The sequence below is a fragment of the Pan troglodytes genome, chromosome 2 (genome assembly GCF_028858775.2).
Source record: "Pan troglodytes isolate AG18354 chromosome 2, NHGRI_mPanTro3-v2.0_pri, whole genome shotgun sequence".
NCBI classification, from domain to species: Eukaryota; Metazoa; Chordata; class Mammalia; order Primates; family Hominidae; genus Pan; species Pan troglodytes.
In genome coordinates, this window is record NC_086015.1 from 140,070,145 (window position 1) to 140,085,686 (window position 15,542).

A 15,542-nucleotide genomic window follows, 5' to 3' on the forward strand; every position below is an offset into this window, starting at 1 on the left:
CATTTAATTAGCATCTAACCTAATTGGGTATTTAACCATTTAAACAGAAACATAAAAAATCATGGAAATAGAAAAGGATCATTTTATTCCTGCTTCTCCCCCTTCTAGTGATGGCTCCTTCCTACCCTTAACAGCTTCACCCAGCACAGCTGAATTTAAAGCTGCTGACTCACAGGAAGGTGATTCTGCTTTTTTTTTTTTTTTAACAGAAGGAAAGTTAAGTGGTAGATGACAAATATGTGTTCATTGAGGATGGCATATTTTATGCAAATTGATAAATCCACTGATTCAAAGATGAGAAAGGCTCTTTCCTGGAAAGGAAGTGTCGATTATAAATGATGAAGACTTGCATACTTGCATTCTAGCAAGTTCTTAGCTGCCAGCCAACACATTCATCACCAAGTGCCAGAATGGATTTTAAAATGTCACAACACAAATTGCTCTGCTCAAAATCAGGCACCATCATAGTCACACAAGCCAAACCAACCTGCTTGTTTAAAAGTGCCACATAAAGTTTTTTTTTCAACCTCAGTTAACCTTTTCCTTTCCTGGTATGCCTGGTTCATTACAGTCTCCTAAAGTCATGAACCTTGACTGAGTAGAGAGAGGCCAGGCTTCTCCCTTTGACTTTGCCTGTACAGCAACTAACTGGTCCAGGTGCTTTCAAACTGATGGTAAGACTAAATGTTTAGCCCAGCTCTAACCAGACTGATAACTCTCACCCCTACCTTTTCCCCTATACCTTCTGCTCTTATTTATTTCTTTTGTTTTTCTCAATCTTTTCCCTCCCAGAGCCAGCTGTTGACTTCTAGAAGCTCCTGCATAGCTGATAAGCCCCTGACTATTCCTTCCCTAATTTTCTGCTTTAGAACTGTCAGTGGAGTGTCCAGCTCAAACCTGGGCTAGCCCTCCTGTTTGATGCTTCTCTTAGCAGCCCCTACCTCAATACCATCAGATCTGTCTTCTTACCTCCCCTCATCTCCAAATCCCTTAGCTGTAATTTCCACCCCCTTCTATAACCCAGACTGACACAGCCCGGCAAAATCCTCAGGTCTGTCTACCATTCTATAGCCTAGCTCAGCCCAAAATTTATTAGTCCCTTTAAATCACATTCTACCTTGCTCCTCCCAACATTGCCCACTCTGGAATCCAGTATCCATTACTTTTCCTAGTCCAACTAAGCAGCCTTCATCCCCAGTCTAATTGGTTGGGGGGATTGCCACACCTTCAGCTTCAGTGTATCTTCCCTCTTGGGAAGCTTCTGCTTTTCAACCCAAAATAAGGGTTCTCTTGTACCCAGGTAGCCCTCTTTTAAGCTGATTTTGGCTAGCATGCCAAGGAGCTTATCATTCAGCCTAGTGTGCCCAGATTTTTTTCTAGCCTGAAATAAGTGAGCTGTCATCCAGTTCTGGCACTTTTGTGCTTCCGTTAGTACTGCAGGGAGTCATCCTCAAAGAGCATTATCACCACTGACCTGTCACCAGAAAGGCACAGTGATGATGATAAATTTGGACTGATTCATACATATTCTTCCCCTGGTTGTTGCCCTTCTTTTCTTTCTTCCTCCTCCTCTTCCTCCCCTCCCTCACTTCCTCTCTCCCTCCCTCTCTCCCTTCCTTCTCTTTTTCTCTCTTTTCCTTCCTTCCTTCCTCCCTCCCTCCGTCTCTTTCTCTTCTTTCTTTCTCTCCCTCTTTCTTTTCTTTTCTTTTGACAGAGTCTCACTCTGTCATCCAGGCTGAAGTGCAGTGGCGTGATCTTGGCTCACTGCAACCTCTGCCTCCCTGGTTCAAGTGATTCTCCTGCCTCAGCCTCCCTGGTAGCTGGGACTATAGGCGCATTCCACCATGCCTGGCTAATTTTTTATTTTTAGTAGAAATGGGGTTTCACCATGTTGGTCAGGCTGGTCTCAAACTCCTGACCTCAGGTGATCTGCCCGTCTGAGCCTCCCAAAGTGCTGGGATTACAGACGTGAGCCACTGTGCCTGGCCCTTTTTTTTTTTTTTTCTTTTGAGATAGGGTCTCGCTCTGTTTCCCAGGCTGGAGTATAGTGGTGCGATTTTGTTTTTTTTTTTAAGGGACGGTTTCGCCATTTTGCCCAGGCTGGTCTTGAACTCCTGAGCTCAAAGTGATCTGCCCGCTTCAGCCTCCCAAAGTGCTGGGATTGCAGGCATGAACCACCATGCCCCACCCCTCCCCTGGTTCTTCTAAGCAAGAGGATGCATTTGCAAGATGGTTGGCAGGGTCAGGAGTGCAGTCAGTGGCTATGGAAACAAAAGTTAGTTGTTGCTATGGTAAAACAGAGCTGCACCCTATCTAAAGGATGGACACAACACCAAAACTAGATTCCGGAATGTAACAAACTTATCATTCCTCAGACTCTCAAAGTAAATTTTTTTCTCAAGGATAACAAGCTCATGGATAGAATGAAGGATTTCATATCCTACTAATTTTTGAGTCAGGTATCAGTTCCCTACTGGCCAATAATGTGAATATAAATATCAGAGTCCAGCTGGACATGGTGGCTCATGCCTGTAATCCCAGCACTTTGGGAGGCCGAGGTGGGTGAATCACCTGAGGTCGGGAGTTCGAGACCAGCCTGACTAACATGGAGAAACCCCGTCTCTACTAAAAATATAAAAAAATTAGCCGGGCGTGGTGGCGCATGCCTGTAATCTCAGCTACTCAGGAGGCTGAGGCAGGAGAATTGCTTGAACCCAGGAGGCGGAGGTTGCAGTGAGCCGAGATTTCGCCACTGCACTCCAGCCTGGCGACAGAGTGAGACTCCGTCTCAAAAAGAAGAAAAAAACAGCCAGGCGCGGTGGCTCACACCAGTAATCCCAGCACTTTGGGAGGCCGAGGCGGGCGGATCATGAGGTAAGGAGATCCAGACCATCCTGGCTAACACAGTGAAACCCTGTCTCTACTAAAAATACAAAAAATTAGCTGGGTGTGGTGGCACGCGCCTGTAGTTCCAGCTACTTGGGAGGCTGAGGCAGGAGAATTGCTTGAACCTGGGAGGCAGAGGTTGCAGTGAGCTGAGATTGCGCCACTGTACTCCAGCCTGGGAGACAGAGCGAGACTCCGTCTCAAAAAAAAGAAAAAAACAAATTTGTTGACTGGGCGTGGTGGCTCACACATGTAATCCCAGCACTTTGGGAGGCCCAGGCTGACTGATTGCATGAGGCCGTGAGTTTGAGACCAGCCTGGCCAACATGGCAAAAATCCTGTCTCTACAGAAAATACAAAAATTAGCTGGGCATGGTGGCTAACACCTGTAGTCCCAGCTACTCGTGAGGCTGAGGCACGAATTGCTTGAACCTGGGAGGTGGAAGTTGTAGTGAGCAGAGATTGGGCCACTGCACTCCAGCCTGGGCGACAGCAAGACTCTCTGTCTCAGAAAAAAAAAAAAAAAAAAAGACAAAACATTCCTTCATGTACATTCAATGGAAAAACTTCAAAATTGTTATCTGTTTATTTTCACATATGTGGCATTTCCTGTGATTGTTATGAACCTAATTCTGTATAAGGGTAGTTTGTCATCCCATTTGCCTTTCAGCTTTCAGAGAGCTGAAGTTAATGTGTTCAAAGCCCTTGTTGGTTCCATATTAACTAGCCATTAAAAGTGATATTATGTAATTTTTAATGACATGGAAATGTTTACAATGTATTGTAAAATGGGGAAGTTATAAAATAGGATATAATGTTTGATATCAGTTTTGTAAGAAAAATCTTTCTGGAAGGGTCTGTAGTTGTCTCTGAATGATAGGATTATGAGTGATTTTTATTTTCTTTGTTTTCCCACATTTCTAAATGTTCTATAATGAACATATATTGCTTTTGTAATAGGAATAAACAAAATGTTATTTATTTAGAGATCCGATGGTGGTAAATAAGCTCTTGGGTGAGAAGTTTATTCTGAGCAAGCTCAGATATGGAACCACTGGGAATTTCCTGATGTGGAATCACTGTGGATTTGCTGGTGATGGGACTTACTTGACTGGGCCAAAATGTGAGGCATGCACTGGGAAACTAGCAGGAAACTAGCACTTGAAACTCAGCCTGAAGATGCTGAAAGACATGTATTTCCAGCACCCTTTAGAATTGATTGAGAATAGTTTAATTCTCTAGTGGTTTAAAGCAGATACAAATTACTTAAGGAACAGCTGCAGTTATGCCCTAAAAATTTAATTTTTTTTTTTTTGAGACAGAGTCTCGCTCTGTCGCCAGGCTGGAGTCAGTGGCGCGATCTCGGCTCACTGCAATATCCACCTCCCAGGTTCAGGCAATTCTCCTGCCTCAGCCTTCCAATTAGCTGGGACTATAGGTGCGCACCATCACGTCTAGCTAATTTTTGTATTTTTAGTAGAGACGGGGTTTCACCATGTTGGCCAGGATGGTCTTGATCTCTTGACCTTGTGATCTGCCCGCCTCGGCCTCCCAAAGTGCTGGGATTACAGGCGTGAGCCACCGCACCAGGCCGTAAAAAAAAAAAAAAAATTATGGTTACTTTTATGTGTCCACTTGGCTGGTCAAACATTATTCTGGATGTTTCTGTGAGAGTGTTTTTGGATGAGATTTACATTTGAAAGGGTGGACTTTGGAGAAAGCAAATTGCCTTCCATAATGTGGGTGGGCATCGTCCAATCAGTTGAAAGCCTGAATAGCACAAAAGACTGACCTCCTCCAAGCAAGAGGGAATTCTTTAGCCAACAGACTTTGGACTTAAACCACAATATTGGCACTTCTCTGGACTAGCCTGCTAACCACTCTGCAAATTTTGGACATGCCGACGTGCCAGCCTCCATAATTCTGTATTACTTTTCTCAACCATAGGAATGAGGTGGTCTCAGGCCTCATATTCTGGGATCTAGCTTGGGAAATAGTTCCTCTTTTGGATAAAAATAGTCATTTTAAGCTCTCCACGCTGAATGTGCCCATTGTTCAAGCAGACACCAAACTGTGCATACTTTTAATTCATTTGTATCCACTATTTTTGGTGGAAACATTTGTAGCTAAGCAGGCTAGACTTCTGGTTCTATTTCATATTCCCTCTACTTAGCTGAGTTGCTCTGCACTGCTGAAGTAGACACCTCTGCCTTAGTGGGCACTTACCCCATGTGAATCCTTGTCAGAGGAACTGGAGCCATGATACTGGTTTAGAGCACTCGTCTCTGAGGAAGGAGGAAAAGTTGAGTTGGCACTTTGATCAGAACGACTTAGAGCAGATTGTAGAAAGTTACAGTGGCTAAACTACATAGTGGTCTTGCATTGGGAGAGATATCAAAACACTATAAGTATGAAATCATTAAAAAGACAAACCGATTGTGAAGACGGTTATGTCAAAAGATCCCAAAAATTATCATCCCAAACACTTTCTCTTAAGACAGACAATAATTATTACTCTAGTTGGTGGCCAAGCCAGAACTCAAAATTTCTGAGTCTTAAATTTCTTATCTCTAAAATAAAATTTCTGGCTGGGCATGGTGGCTCACACCTGTAATCCCAGTACTTTGCGCTAAGGCGAGTGAATCACCTGAGGTCAGGAGTTTGAGACAAACCTAGCCAACATGGTGAAACCCCATTTCTACTAAAAATATAAAAATTAGCTGGGTGTGGTGGTGCATGCCTGTAATCCCAGCTACTCTGGAGGCTGAGGGAGGCTGAGGCAGGAGAATCACTTGAACCTGGGAGGTGGAGGTTGCAGTGAGCCAAGATCATGCCACTACATTCTAGCCTGGGCGACAGAGTGAGACTGTCTAAAAATAAATAAATAATAAATAAATAAATAAATAAATAAAATTTCCTAGTTTCCTGGGGCCACGTGAATACTGTTAGTTCCTGCCAAGGAGAGCTGCCTACTAGGCAAGAAGACCAAACAGCAAAAATCTGTGAACTCTAAGTCCCAAAATGTAAGGCTCTCCCACATCAGGGATTTGTGTACTGAGGAGGCCCTCCAGAATTTTACCTGAGATAACTTACATTTGGATGCTTGCAACCAAGAGAATTTTGGTGGCCTATTAGAGTTAGCAGAAGACAACAAGCAAGGAGAGAATTCTAACATATCAGAATTAGGAGTTAATTTGAAACACAGAACCAGTAGGGGATTTATTATAAAGAACTGGCTTCATTGCACTCCAGCCTGGGCAACAAGAGTGAAACTCCATCTCAAAAAGAAAAAAAAAATTGGCTTATGTTCTTGTGGGGGCTGGATAAGCAAGTCTGAAGTCTGCAGGCAGTCATTCAGGAAGGGGAGATTTAAGGGCCAGCTGGGGCCGGGAGCAGTGGTTCATGCCTGTAATCCCAGCACTTTGGAAGGCCGAGGCAGATGGATCACTTGAGGTCAGGAGTTCGAGACCAGCCTGGCCAACATGGAGAAACCCCACCTCTACTAAAATACAAAAATTAGCTGGATTTGGTGGTGGCTGTGGTGGGTGCCTGTAATCCCAAGTACTCAGGAGGCTGAGGCAGGAGAATTGCTTGAACCTGGGAGGCAGAGGTTGCAGTGAGCCGGGATTGCATCACTACACTCCAGCCTGGGCGACAGAGCAAGACTCTGTCTCAAAACAAACAAAAACAAAACAAAAGAGAAAGAACTGGTTAGAACCCCGTGAGCACAGGATAATGCTTGTTGTCCACAGGCAGTAAAGAAAAAATCATGAACAGGCTAGAACCCCGAGGGCATAAGCTGTTTGGAGTCTCTGAATTTAAGAAAGGCCTAAGCCCTCACCTTTAAAGGGCTCCCCTTATTAAGTCAGGCCTACCCAGGATAAAGTCAACAGATTAGGGGCTATTTATTTATCAACACATTTACAGCAAACAAAAGGGACTTTTATCACATCTGCAAAATCTCTTCACAACAGCAACTTAGATAGATTAGTGTTTGATTAAGTAAATTGGAAAATGTAGTTCAGCATAGCCAAGTTTATACACCAAAAAGCCATCATAGGCTGGGTGTGGTGGCTTATGCTTATAATCCCAGCACTTTGGGAGGCTGAGGTTGGTGGATCACTTGAGCCCAGGAGTTTGAGATCAGCCTGGGCAACATGGCGAAAACCCATCTCTACAAAAAATACAAAAATTAGGTAGGCGTGATGGCAGGCATCTGAAGCCCCAGCTACTTAGGAGGCTGAGTTGGGAGGATCACTTGAGCCAGCCATATTCGCTGGGTGACAAAGTGAATCTGGGGTGACAAAAAGCCATCATAGTCATAAAAAAGAATGAAATTATGTCCTTTGCAGCAACATGGATAGAGCTAGAGGCTATTATCCTAAGTAAAATAACTCAGAAACATAAAATCAAATACTGCATGTTCTGTCTTATAAGCTCTTATTAGTGGGAGCTAAACAATTACACATAAAGATGGAAATAATAGACCCTGGAGACTCTGAAACGGGTTAGAGTACGTGGGAAGAGAGGGTTAAAAAATTACCTATTGGGTGCAATGCTCACTATTTGGGTGATGGATACACCAGAATCCTAAACCTTACCATTACATAATATATACATGTAACGAACCGGGCGCGGTGGCCTGTAATCTCAGCACTTTGGGAGGCTGAGGCAGGCGGATCACCTGAGGTAGGGAGTTCAAGACCAGCCTGACAAGCATGGAGAAACCCTGTCTCTACTAAAAATACAAAATTAGCCGGGCGTGGTGGCACATGCCTGTAATCCCAGCTATTTGGGAGGCTGAGGCAGGAGAATCGCTTGAATCCGGAGGTGGAGGTTGTAGTGAGCCAAGATCATGTCATTACACTCCAGCCTGGGCAACAAGAACGAAACTTGGTCTCAAAAAAAAAAAAAAAAAAAAGATTATATATACACACACACACACGTAACGAATCTGCACATGTACTCCCTGAACCTAAAAAAAAATTATGCAATAATTATAATAGTACCTAATTTTTATTGCGTGCTAAATATACAAGTTATGCCATTTAATTTATATATATTTTATCATTATACTTTGTAATAATCATAGGTAATAAGTATAATTATCTTTTTTTATACATGTAGAAACTAAAGTTTATGAAAACGAAATCATGTACCCAAAGTCATGATTAATAAGTAAAGTTGAACCCAACTTTTTTTTTTTTTACTTTAAATCCTGTGCTTTTATTTATTTTTATTTTTTATTTTTGAGACAAGTTCTCTGTCTCCCAGGCTGAAGTGCAGTGGTGCGATCTTGGCTCACTGCAACCTCCGCCTCCTGGGTTCAAGTGATTCTGGTGTCTTAGCCTCCCAAGTAGCTGGGACTACAGGCATGTGCCACCACTCCCAACTAATTTTCTGTATTTTTAGTAGAGACGAGGTTTCACCATGTTGGCCAGGCTGGTCTCAAACCCCTGACCTCAAGTGGTCCACCTGCCTCAGCCTCCCAAAGTGCTGGAATTACAGGCATGAGCCACTGCACCTGGCCCATTGTTAGTTTTTAAAAATACAGGATTTAGGCTGGGCGTGGTGGCTCATGCCTGTGATCCCAGCACTTCGGGAAGCCGCGGCGGGCGGATCACTTGAGGTCAGGGGTTTGAGACCAGCCTGACCAACATGGTGAAACCCCGTCTCTACCAAAAAAATACAAAAATTAGCCAGGCGTAGTGGCACATGCCTATGATCCCAGCTACTGTGGAGGCTGAGGCAGGAGAATCTCTTGAAGCCGGGAGGTGGAGGTTGCAGTGAGCTGAGATCATGCCACTGCACTCCAGCCTGGGGGACAGAGCGAGACTCCGTCTCAAAAATAAATAAATAACTAAAAACAAACAAAAGCTAACCATGGAAAATGATATTGATGGATCCAAGTGATACAGTTTGTTTCAACATATTGAGATATTGGATCCTTTTAAATTCTTCGTACTGCTCATGACCAGTTGCCATACACCGCAGAATGTCAATTGCCTACAAGGTAAATTTCACATCGGTCGACTTACCCTCCTGTCACTCCTGATAATGCACTCATGGTTTATGGGTTGTTTTAGTAGTATGTGGTGAACTATAAACTGTTACAATGGGAGGAGTTTTTTTTTAAAACCTCTTAAAAGTTGATGTATATATATCCTTACCACTAAGCATATCTTTTCAATTAGGCATGTGGCAATTCCTTTCTTGATGTTTTTAGGGAAAATGAGCCAAATAATATTTTAAAAAATGTATAAGCCAAGCTAGTTTCTATCCTTTCTTCTATTAAACTCAGGATCACACAAGTAGGCATGAGTGTGCACAAATATTTATGCCTTGCATTGTTCTGAGAATTAGTAAAAGAATATCTTGAAAGCATGATATAACTTTGTATTTGTATCTAAAAATATACAAAGTTGTTGAATTAAAAAAAAATAATAATGCAGCTGGGCGTGGTGGCTCACGCCTGTAATCCCAGCATTTTGAGAGGCTGAGGCATGCTTATTGCTTGAACCCAGGAGTTTGAGACCATCGTGGGCAACATGGCAAAACCCTGTCTCTACAGAAAGTGTAAAAAACAGCCAGGAGGGGTGGTGTACAAGTGTCTTAGCTGAGGCTGAGGTGGGAGGATTGCTTGAGCCCTGGAGGTCGAGGCTGCAGTGAGCAGTGATCACGCCACTGCACTCCAGCCTGCGCAACGGAGTGAGACCCTGTCTCAAAATAATTATTATTTGACATATCAAATTTGGGCACAGTGACTAGAAACAAAATTCCACTGAGTTGAGACAGCTAGGTTACAAAATTATTAGATTACAAAATATTAGGTTAGAAGTACTACTGCAGATGTTTAAACAAGGAAGAAAAATACACAAGTGGCTAGAGGTGAGGAAAGGCCTGTCTCTAAAAGACAGAATTTGTACTGGGCCTTTAAAGATGAACAGTGTTGGCCAGGCGCGGTGGCTCACGCCTGTAATCCCAGCACTTTGGGAGGCCGAGGTGGGCAGATCACAAGGTCAGGAGATCGAGACCATCCTGGCTAATACGGTGAAACCCTGTCTCCACTAAAAAAAATATAAAAAATTAGCCGGGCGTGGTGGCGGGAGCCTGTAGTCCCAGCTACTCGGGAGGCTGAGGCAGGAGAATGGTGTGAACCCGGGAGGTGGAGCTTGCAGTGAGCCGAGATTGTGCCACTGCGCTCCAGCCTGGGCGAAGAGTGAGACTCCGTCTCAAAAAAAAAAAAAAAAAAAAGATGAACAGTGTTTACAAAGTTGGAGCAGAAGGGAAACTGGTGAGAATAAAAGCTTAGGGTATATATGGAGAATGAGGACAGGGAAGACACTGGACTGACTGCTCAGAGCAAGGTAGGCGTGTTGAAGACCTAAGTACTGATAGGAGCTAGATTAGCCAGGGTATTGAGAGCCTGGCAGAGGAGTTGAAATTTGATAAGGTAGAGATTAGGAAATCACTGTAGGTTCTTGAATGGGGAAAGCTTGAGAAGTTTTTGTTTTTGTTTTGAGTCTTTTAAAGGAAGAGCAATGTGGCAGTGGGATAATATAAATTTTAGAGAGGGACTGGGATTCAAGGGAGGCTAGTTAGGATGCTGTTGCAATATTCTAGATGGGAATTCACAATAACCCAAACCACAATTATAAAAGTTACATAGAATTGGAGGAGAAAGGGAAAAACAGGAATATTTCAAAGACGAAAACAGTAAGATTAGTGACCAAATGCAAGTAAGATGGCAGAAAAGATAATTCACAGTATTCCCTGATTTCTAGCTTGGGGAACTGGAAAAATTGTGGTATCACAGACATAAATGAGGACATTAGGGAAAAAAATCTATTTGGGAGAACAAGACTATTCAGTTTGGGATTGTTGAAGCTATGATTTGACATGTCCTGGCAAAAGTTGGAAATAAAGAACAGTCAGATTAGCCTGATAGTGGTGTGCAGGAAGAAGGACTGCAAATGGGACATCCAGGCTAGGAAATAGAAGGGTTTGGAGGCACAGGTGATATTTTTTTCATGACTTCTTCCAGCTGAAGGTGGTGCCTTTTAGAAAAGAAAGGAGTAAATAGGAATAGAACATTTAGCTCCCCAGATGGTGTCGAAGAACAAAATGAGATTTTATTTCTGGGCCATTGTTTAGGATCCTGGAACCGATGAGTTTTTGGCAAGAAATCAGGGAGTCACGAGGAAGAAAAAAAAAGATTCTTTTTCTTTTTCTTTTTTTGAGATGGAGTCTTGCTCTGTTGCTGACGCTGGAGTGCAGTGGCACAATCTCGGCTCACTGCAACCTCCGTCTCCTGGGTTCAAGCAGTTCTCCTACCTCAGCCTCCTGAGTAGCTGGGATTACAGGCGCCTGCCACCATTCCCAGCTAATTTTTGCATTTTTACTAGAGACAGGGTTTTACCATGTTGGCCAGGCAGGTCTCAAACTCCTGACCTCAGGTGATCTGCCTACCTCGGCCTCCCAAAGTGCTGGGATTACAGGCATGAGCCAGCGTGCCTGGCTTCTTTTTTGTTTTTTAAGCGGGAGGAGAGGATCATTGGGAGGGAAATAGGAAATTGTTGAAAGGAAGGAAAGAAAGAACCAAGTGAAAAAATAAAGGTCTAAAAGAAATAATAATATTGTAGAAGATACCCAGTGTTTCATAAAGTTGTTATAGGTGAAAGGAAGCCAAATTTATTGCTAACATTTATTGAGAGTTTACTATATGCCAGCACTGTGGCAAATTGTTTATATGCATTATTTTATTTAATTCTTACAGTAAGTTCAACTTTTTTTCCCACTTGACATTATATAGTGGACATCGTTTTTGTTTTGTTTTGTTTTGAGACAGAGTCTCACTCTGTCACCCAGGCTGGAGTGCAGTAGCACAATCTTGGCTCACTGCAACCTCTGCTTCCTGAATTCAAGTGATTCTCATGCCTCAGCCTCCCGAGTAGCTGGAATTACAGACACATACCACCAGGCCCGGCTAAATTTAGTATTTTTAGTAGAAATGGCATTTCATCATGTTGGCCAGGCTGGCCAACTCCTCTCAAACTTCTGGCCTCAAGTGATCCGCCCGCCTCAGCCTCCCAAAATGCTGGGATTACAGGTGTGAGCCACCGTGCCTACACTGTCATTTTTAATAGATAGCATAGTATTCCATTGTATGAACATTCATTGTAGTAAGCTACAATGAACTCTCCTGTATGTACATTTTCCCCACATTTTTTGATATATTCTTTTTCTTAACAGATAAACATTTTAATTCTATTTTTTTGGATAATATCACAATTCAAAAATAAAAATTTAAAAAAATAAATAACAAAAAGGTTTTCTTCCATTCTTGTTCTCCTGTCACCTGAACCACCATTAGTTTTCTTGGTATATTTATATAATTTCTTTGTTATGTAAACAAATATAAATACGTATTCTTATTCCCCCCTTTTTTATTCAGAATGTAAAAAGCATCTTGTGATCACCTCTTTAGCATAAAATCTTAAAAGTGGTATTGCTGAGTAGAGGATAGTTAAAATCTTAATACATATGGTCCAACTGTTCACGAGAGAGGTTGTACAATTTAACCTTTCTACCAACAATGCATGAGTGTTACTAAATTCATGTTATTTATGTTCTAATTTCAGTGTATTTTTATATCTCAAAACTTATGGGGAGTCCAGAATAAATGTTTAAAAATCACTATAATTTATAAGGTGAATTCTGGTATTATACAGAATTGATTATACAAAATACTTTGGACTTAACTAATAATTTATAACAGGCAAATGGACCCAATGAGAAGGAAAGGTTTGACCTAAGTTATTATTTATCTTTCTGTGTTTTGCTTGTTGGATAGGTGGAGAAACAGGTAGGAATGAAAAGATGGAAAAATCCGTTTGTGGTATAAAGATAGAAAATAGAGCTGAATGAAACAAGTAAGCAAAGAGAAATGGGGACAGACTTCAGATGAGAGTGAAAAAAGGGTAAACAATTCCAGTAGGTACCATACATCTGATAAGGCATATTGCCAGATCATCTCTAATTTCTTTTTTTTCTGGACTACTGTTACAGCCTCTACTTTCTATCATTGAATTGATGCATATGATTATAATAGAAATTAAATTTTCAATGAAATGAATGTCTTGTCATTTTTTTTCTTTAAATAGAATTGATTATCTGAAGAAATGGATACTTCTCCCTCCAGAAAATATCCAGTTAAAAAACGGGTGAAAATACATCCCAACACAGTGATGGTGAAATATACTTCTCATTATCCCCAGCCTGGCGATGATGGATATGAAGAAATCAATGAAGACTATGGAAATTTTATGGAGGAAAATCCAAAGAAAGGTCTGCTGAGTGAAATGAAAAAAAAAGGAAGAGCTTTCTTTGGAACCATGGATACCCTACCTCCACCAACAGAAGACCCAATGATCAATGAGATTGGACAATTCCAGAGCTTTGCAGAAAAAAACATTTTTCAATCCCGAAAAATGTGGATAGTGCTGTTTGGATCTGCTTTGGCTCATGGATGTGTAGCTCTTATCACTAGGCTTGTTTCTGATCGGTCTAAAGTTCCATCTCTAGAACTGATTTTTATCCGTTCTGTTTTTCAGGTCTTATCTGTGTTAGTTGTGTGTTACTATCAGGAGGCCCCCTTTGGACCCAGTGGATACAGATTACGACTCTTCTTTTATGGTGTATGCAATGTCATTTCTATCACTTGTGCTTATACATCATTTTCAATAGTTCCTCCCAGCAATGGGACCACTATGTGGAGAGCCACAACTACAGTCTTCAGTGCCATTTTGGCTTTTTTACTCGTAGATGAGAAAATGGCTTATGTTGACATGGCTACAGTTGTTTGCAGCATCTTAGGTGTTTGTCTTGTCATGATCCCAAACATTGTTGATGAAGACAATTCTTTGTTAAATGCCTGGAAAGAAGCCTTTGGGTACACCATGACTGTGATGGCTGGACTGACCACTGCTCTCTCAATGATAGTATACAGATCCATCAAGGAGAAGATCAGCATGTGGACTGCACTGTTTACTTTTGGTTGGACTGGGACAATTTGGGGAATATCTACTATGTTTATTCTTCAAGAACCCATCATCCCATTAGATGGAGAAACCTGGAGTTATCTCATTGCTATATGTGTCTGTTCTACTGCAGCATTCTTAGGAGTTTATTATGCCTTGGACAAATTCCATCCAGCTTTGGTTAGCACAGTACAACATTTGGAGATTGTGGTAGCTATGGTCTTGCAGCTTCTCGTGCTGCACATATTTCCTAGCATCTATGATGTTTTTGGAGGGGTAATCATTATGATTAGTGTTTTTGTCCTTGCTGGCTATAAACTTTACTGGAGGAATTTAAGAAGGCAGGACTACCAGGAAATACTAGACTCTCCCATTAAATGAATACCTGATTATTATTGTCTCATTAATGTTCAGTTATTAATATGTATACTGCCATTTTAATGTTTACCTATGAATGTCTTTTGTGTTATATAATTGACAGAGTGCTATATAATATATAATATATACAAATGCAGAAAATTTATTCTAGTCTAATATATTCAAATACAAATATTAAATATAAGAAATACGTTATGAATCTGGTATCTTTATTGGTATTTATGGGTGTCTTTCCAGGTAAATTATAGTAGAAGGAGAATGTTAACTGCTATTACTAAATAATAGAAGACTCAAATGGAACTGAAGTTCAAAAATTAGAAATGTTCTACAAATGTTCAACAAAACTCCTTCATTTGTGAAAAATACACTATAAGGTGAAATGTTGAACACCAAACCCTGTTTTGTCATCTACTTGCATTAGAAAACTAGAAGTCATAGGGCTGGGTAAAGGAGCCTGAGTTGAGGCAAGAAAAGAGGAAAGAAGGGAAAATAAGTGGTTTTTTAATGACAATGGGTGGCTGTCCAAAGTTAGAACAGGAAATTGGTTTTCTCCTTATTATGAGCACATTAGGCGATACATAGGAAATAGAAATAGGGAGAAGTGTGGATTCTTGCCAGTCCTACCTAGCCCATGCCATTTTGTCCCTGATGTTTGGAGACCTAACATTGGGGTAGGGTCTGCTTATCCTCAGTTATGTAGATCTCTTCCAAGGCTGCCCTTGTTTATGATTTTGTGGCTAGTGTATGTGTGAGCTGCAGTAAAAGTACTCCTTACTCCTGAAAAAGGCACCAACAGTAATCATAATATAGCAGAAAATTGACATGGTATCCTGAGATTCTTTTCAAAAAGGTCTAAAAGTCTGTAAAAGCACATATGATGGCAATAAGTCTAATTTTGGCCATTCTTACCAATTTAGCACAAATAAATGAAATGGTACTGGTTATTAAACTATTGTCTCAGGTCCACATTCCCCCTTCTATACATTTCTCTGTAATGCTGTGGCTCAAACCCTGCAAACTACATTTTTTTCTATGTCAGCTGGTGTCTCACTAGGTTCCATCAATAAAGGGCATTAGAGGGAGACTGGAAGGCAGAAGGGAAGAAGGGACTTCCTCCTTTCCATTTGTTTGCAGTTTCTGTCACTGTTATCCCAGCAACAAGCAAGAGCCCTTTGCTCCAGCAGCAGCAATTGATTTCAGCCTTGAGCTTCTTTTGACATCCTCCCCACCCACAACTAG

At 41.5% G+C, this 15,542-nt stretch overlaps 1 protein-coding gene across 4 annotated transcripts in view; it reads left to right on the forward strand.

Moving 5' to 3' along the window:
- Window positions 1-14,502, forward strand: part of SLC35G2 (solute carrier family 35 member G2) — a 34,375-nt gene extending 19,873 nt beyond the window's left edge. For all 4 annotated transcript variants that reach the window (NM_001328316.1, XM_016942002.3, XM_063805277.1 and 1 more), the window contains 1 exon segment: window positions 13,050-14,502. In NM_001328316.1, coding sequence (NP_001315245.1) covers window positions 13,068-14,306 — 1,239 coding nt within the window. In that variant the 5' untranslated portion in view covers window positions 13,050-13,067 and the 3' untranslated portion in view covers window positions 14,307-14,502.
- Window positions 14,503-15,542: the final 1,040 nt, after the last annotated feature.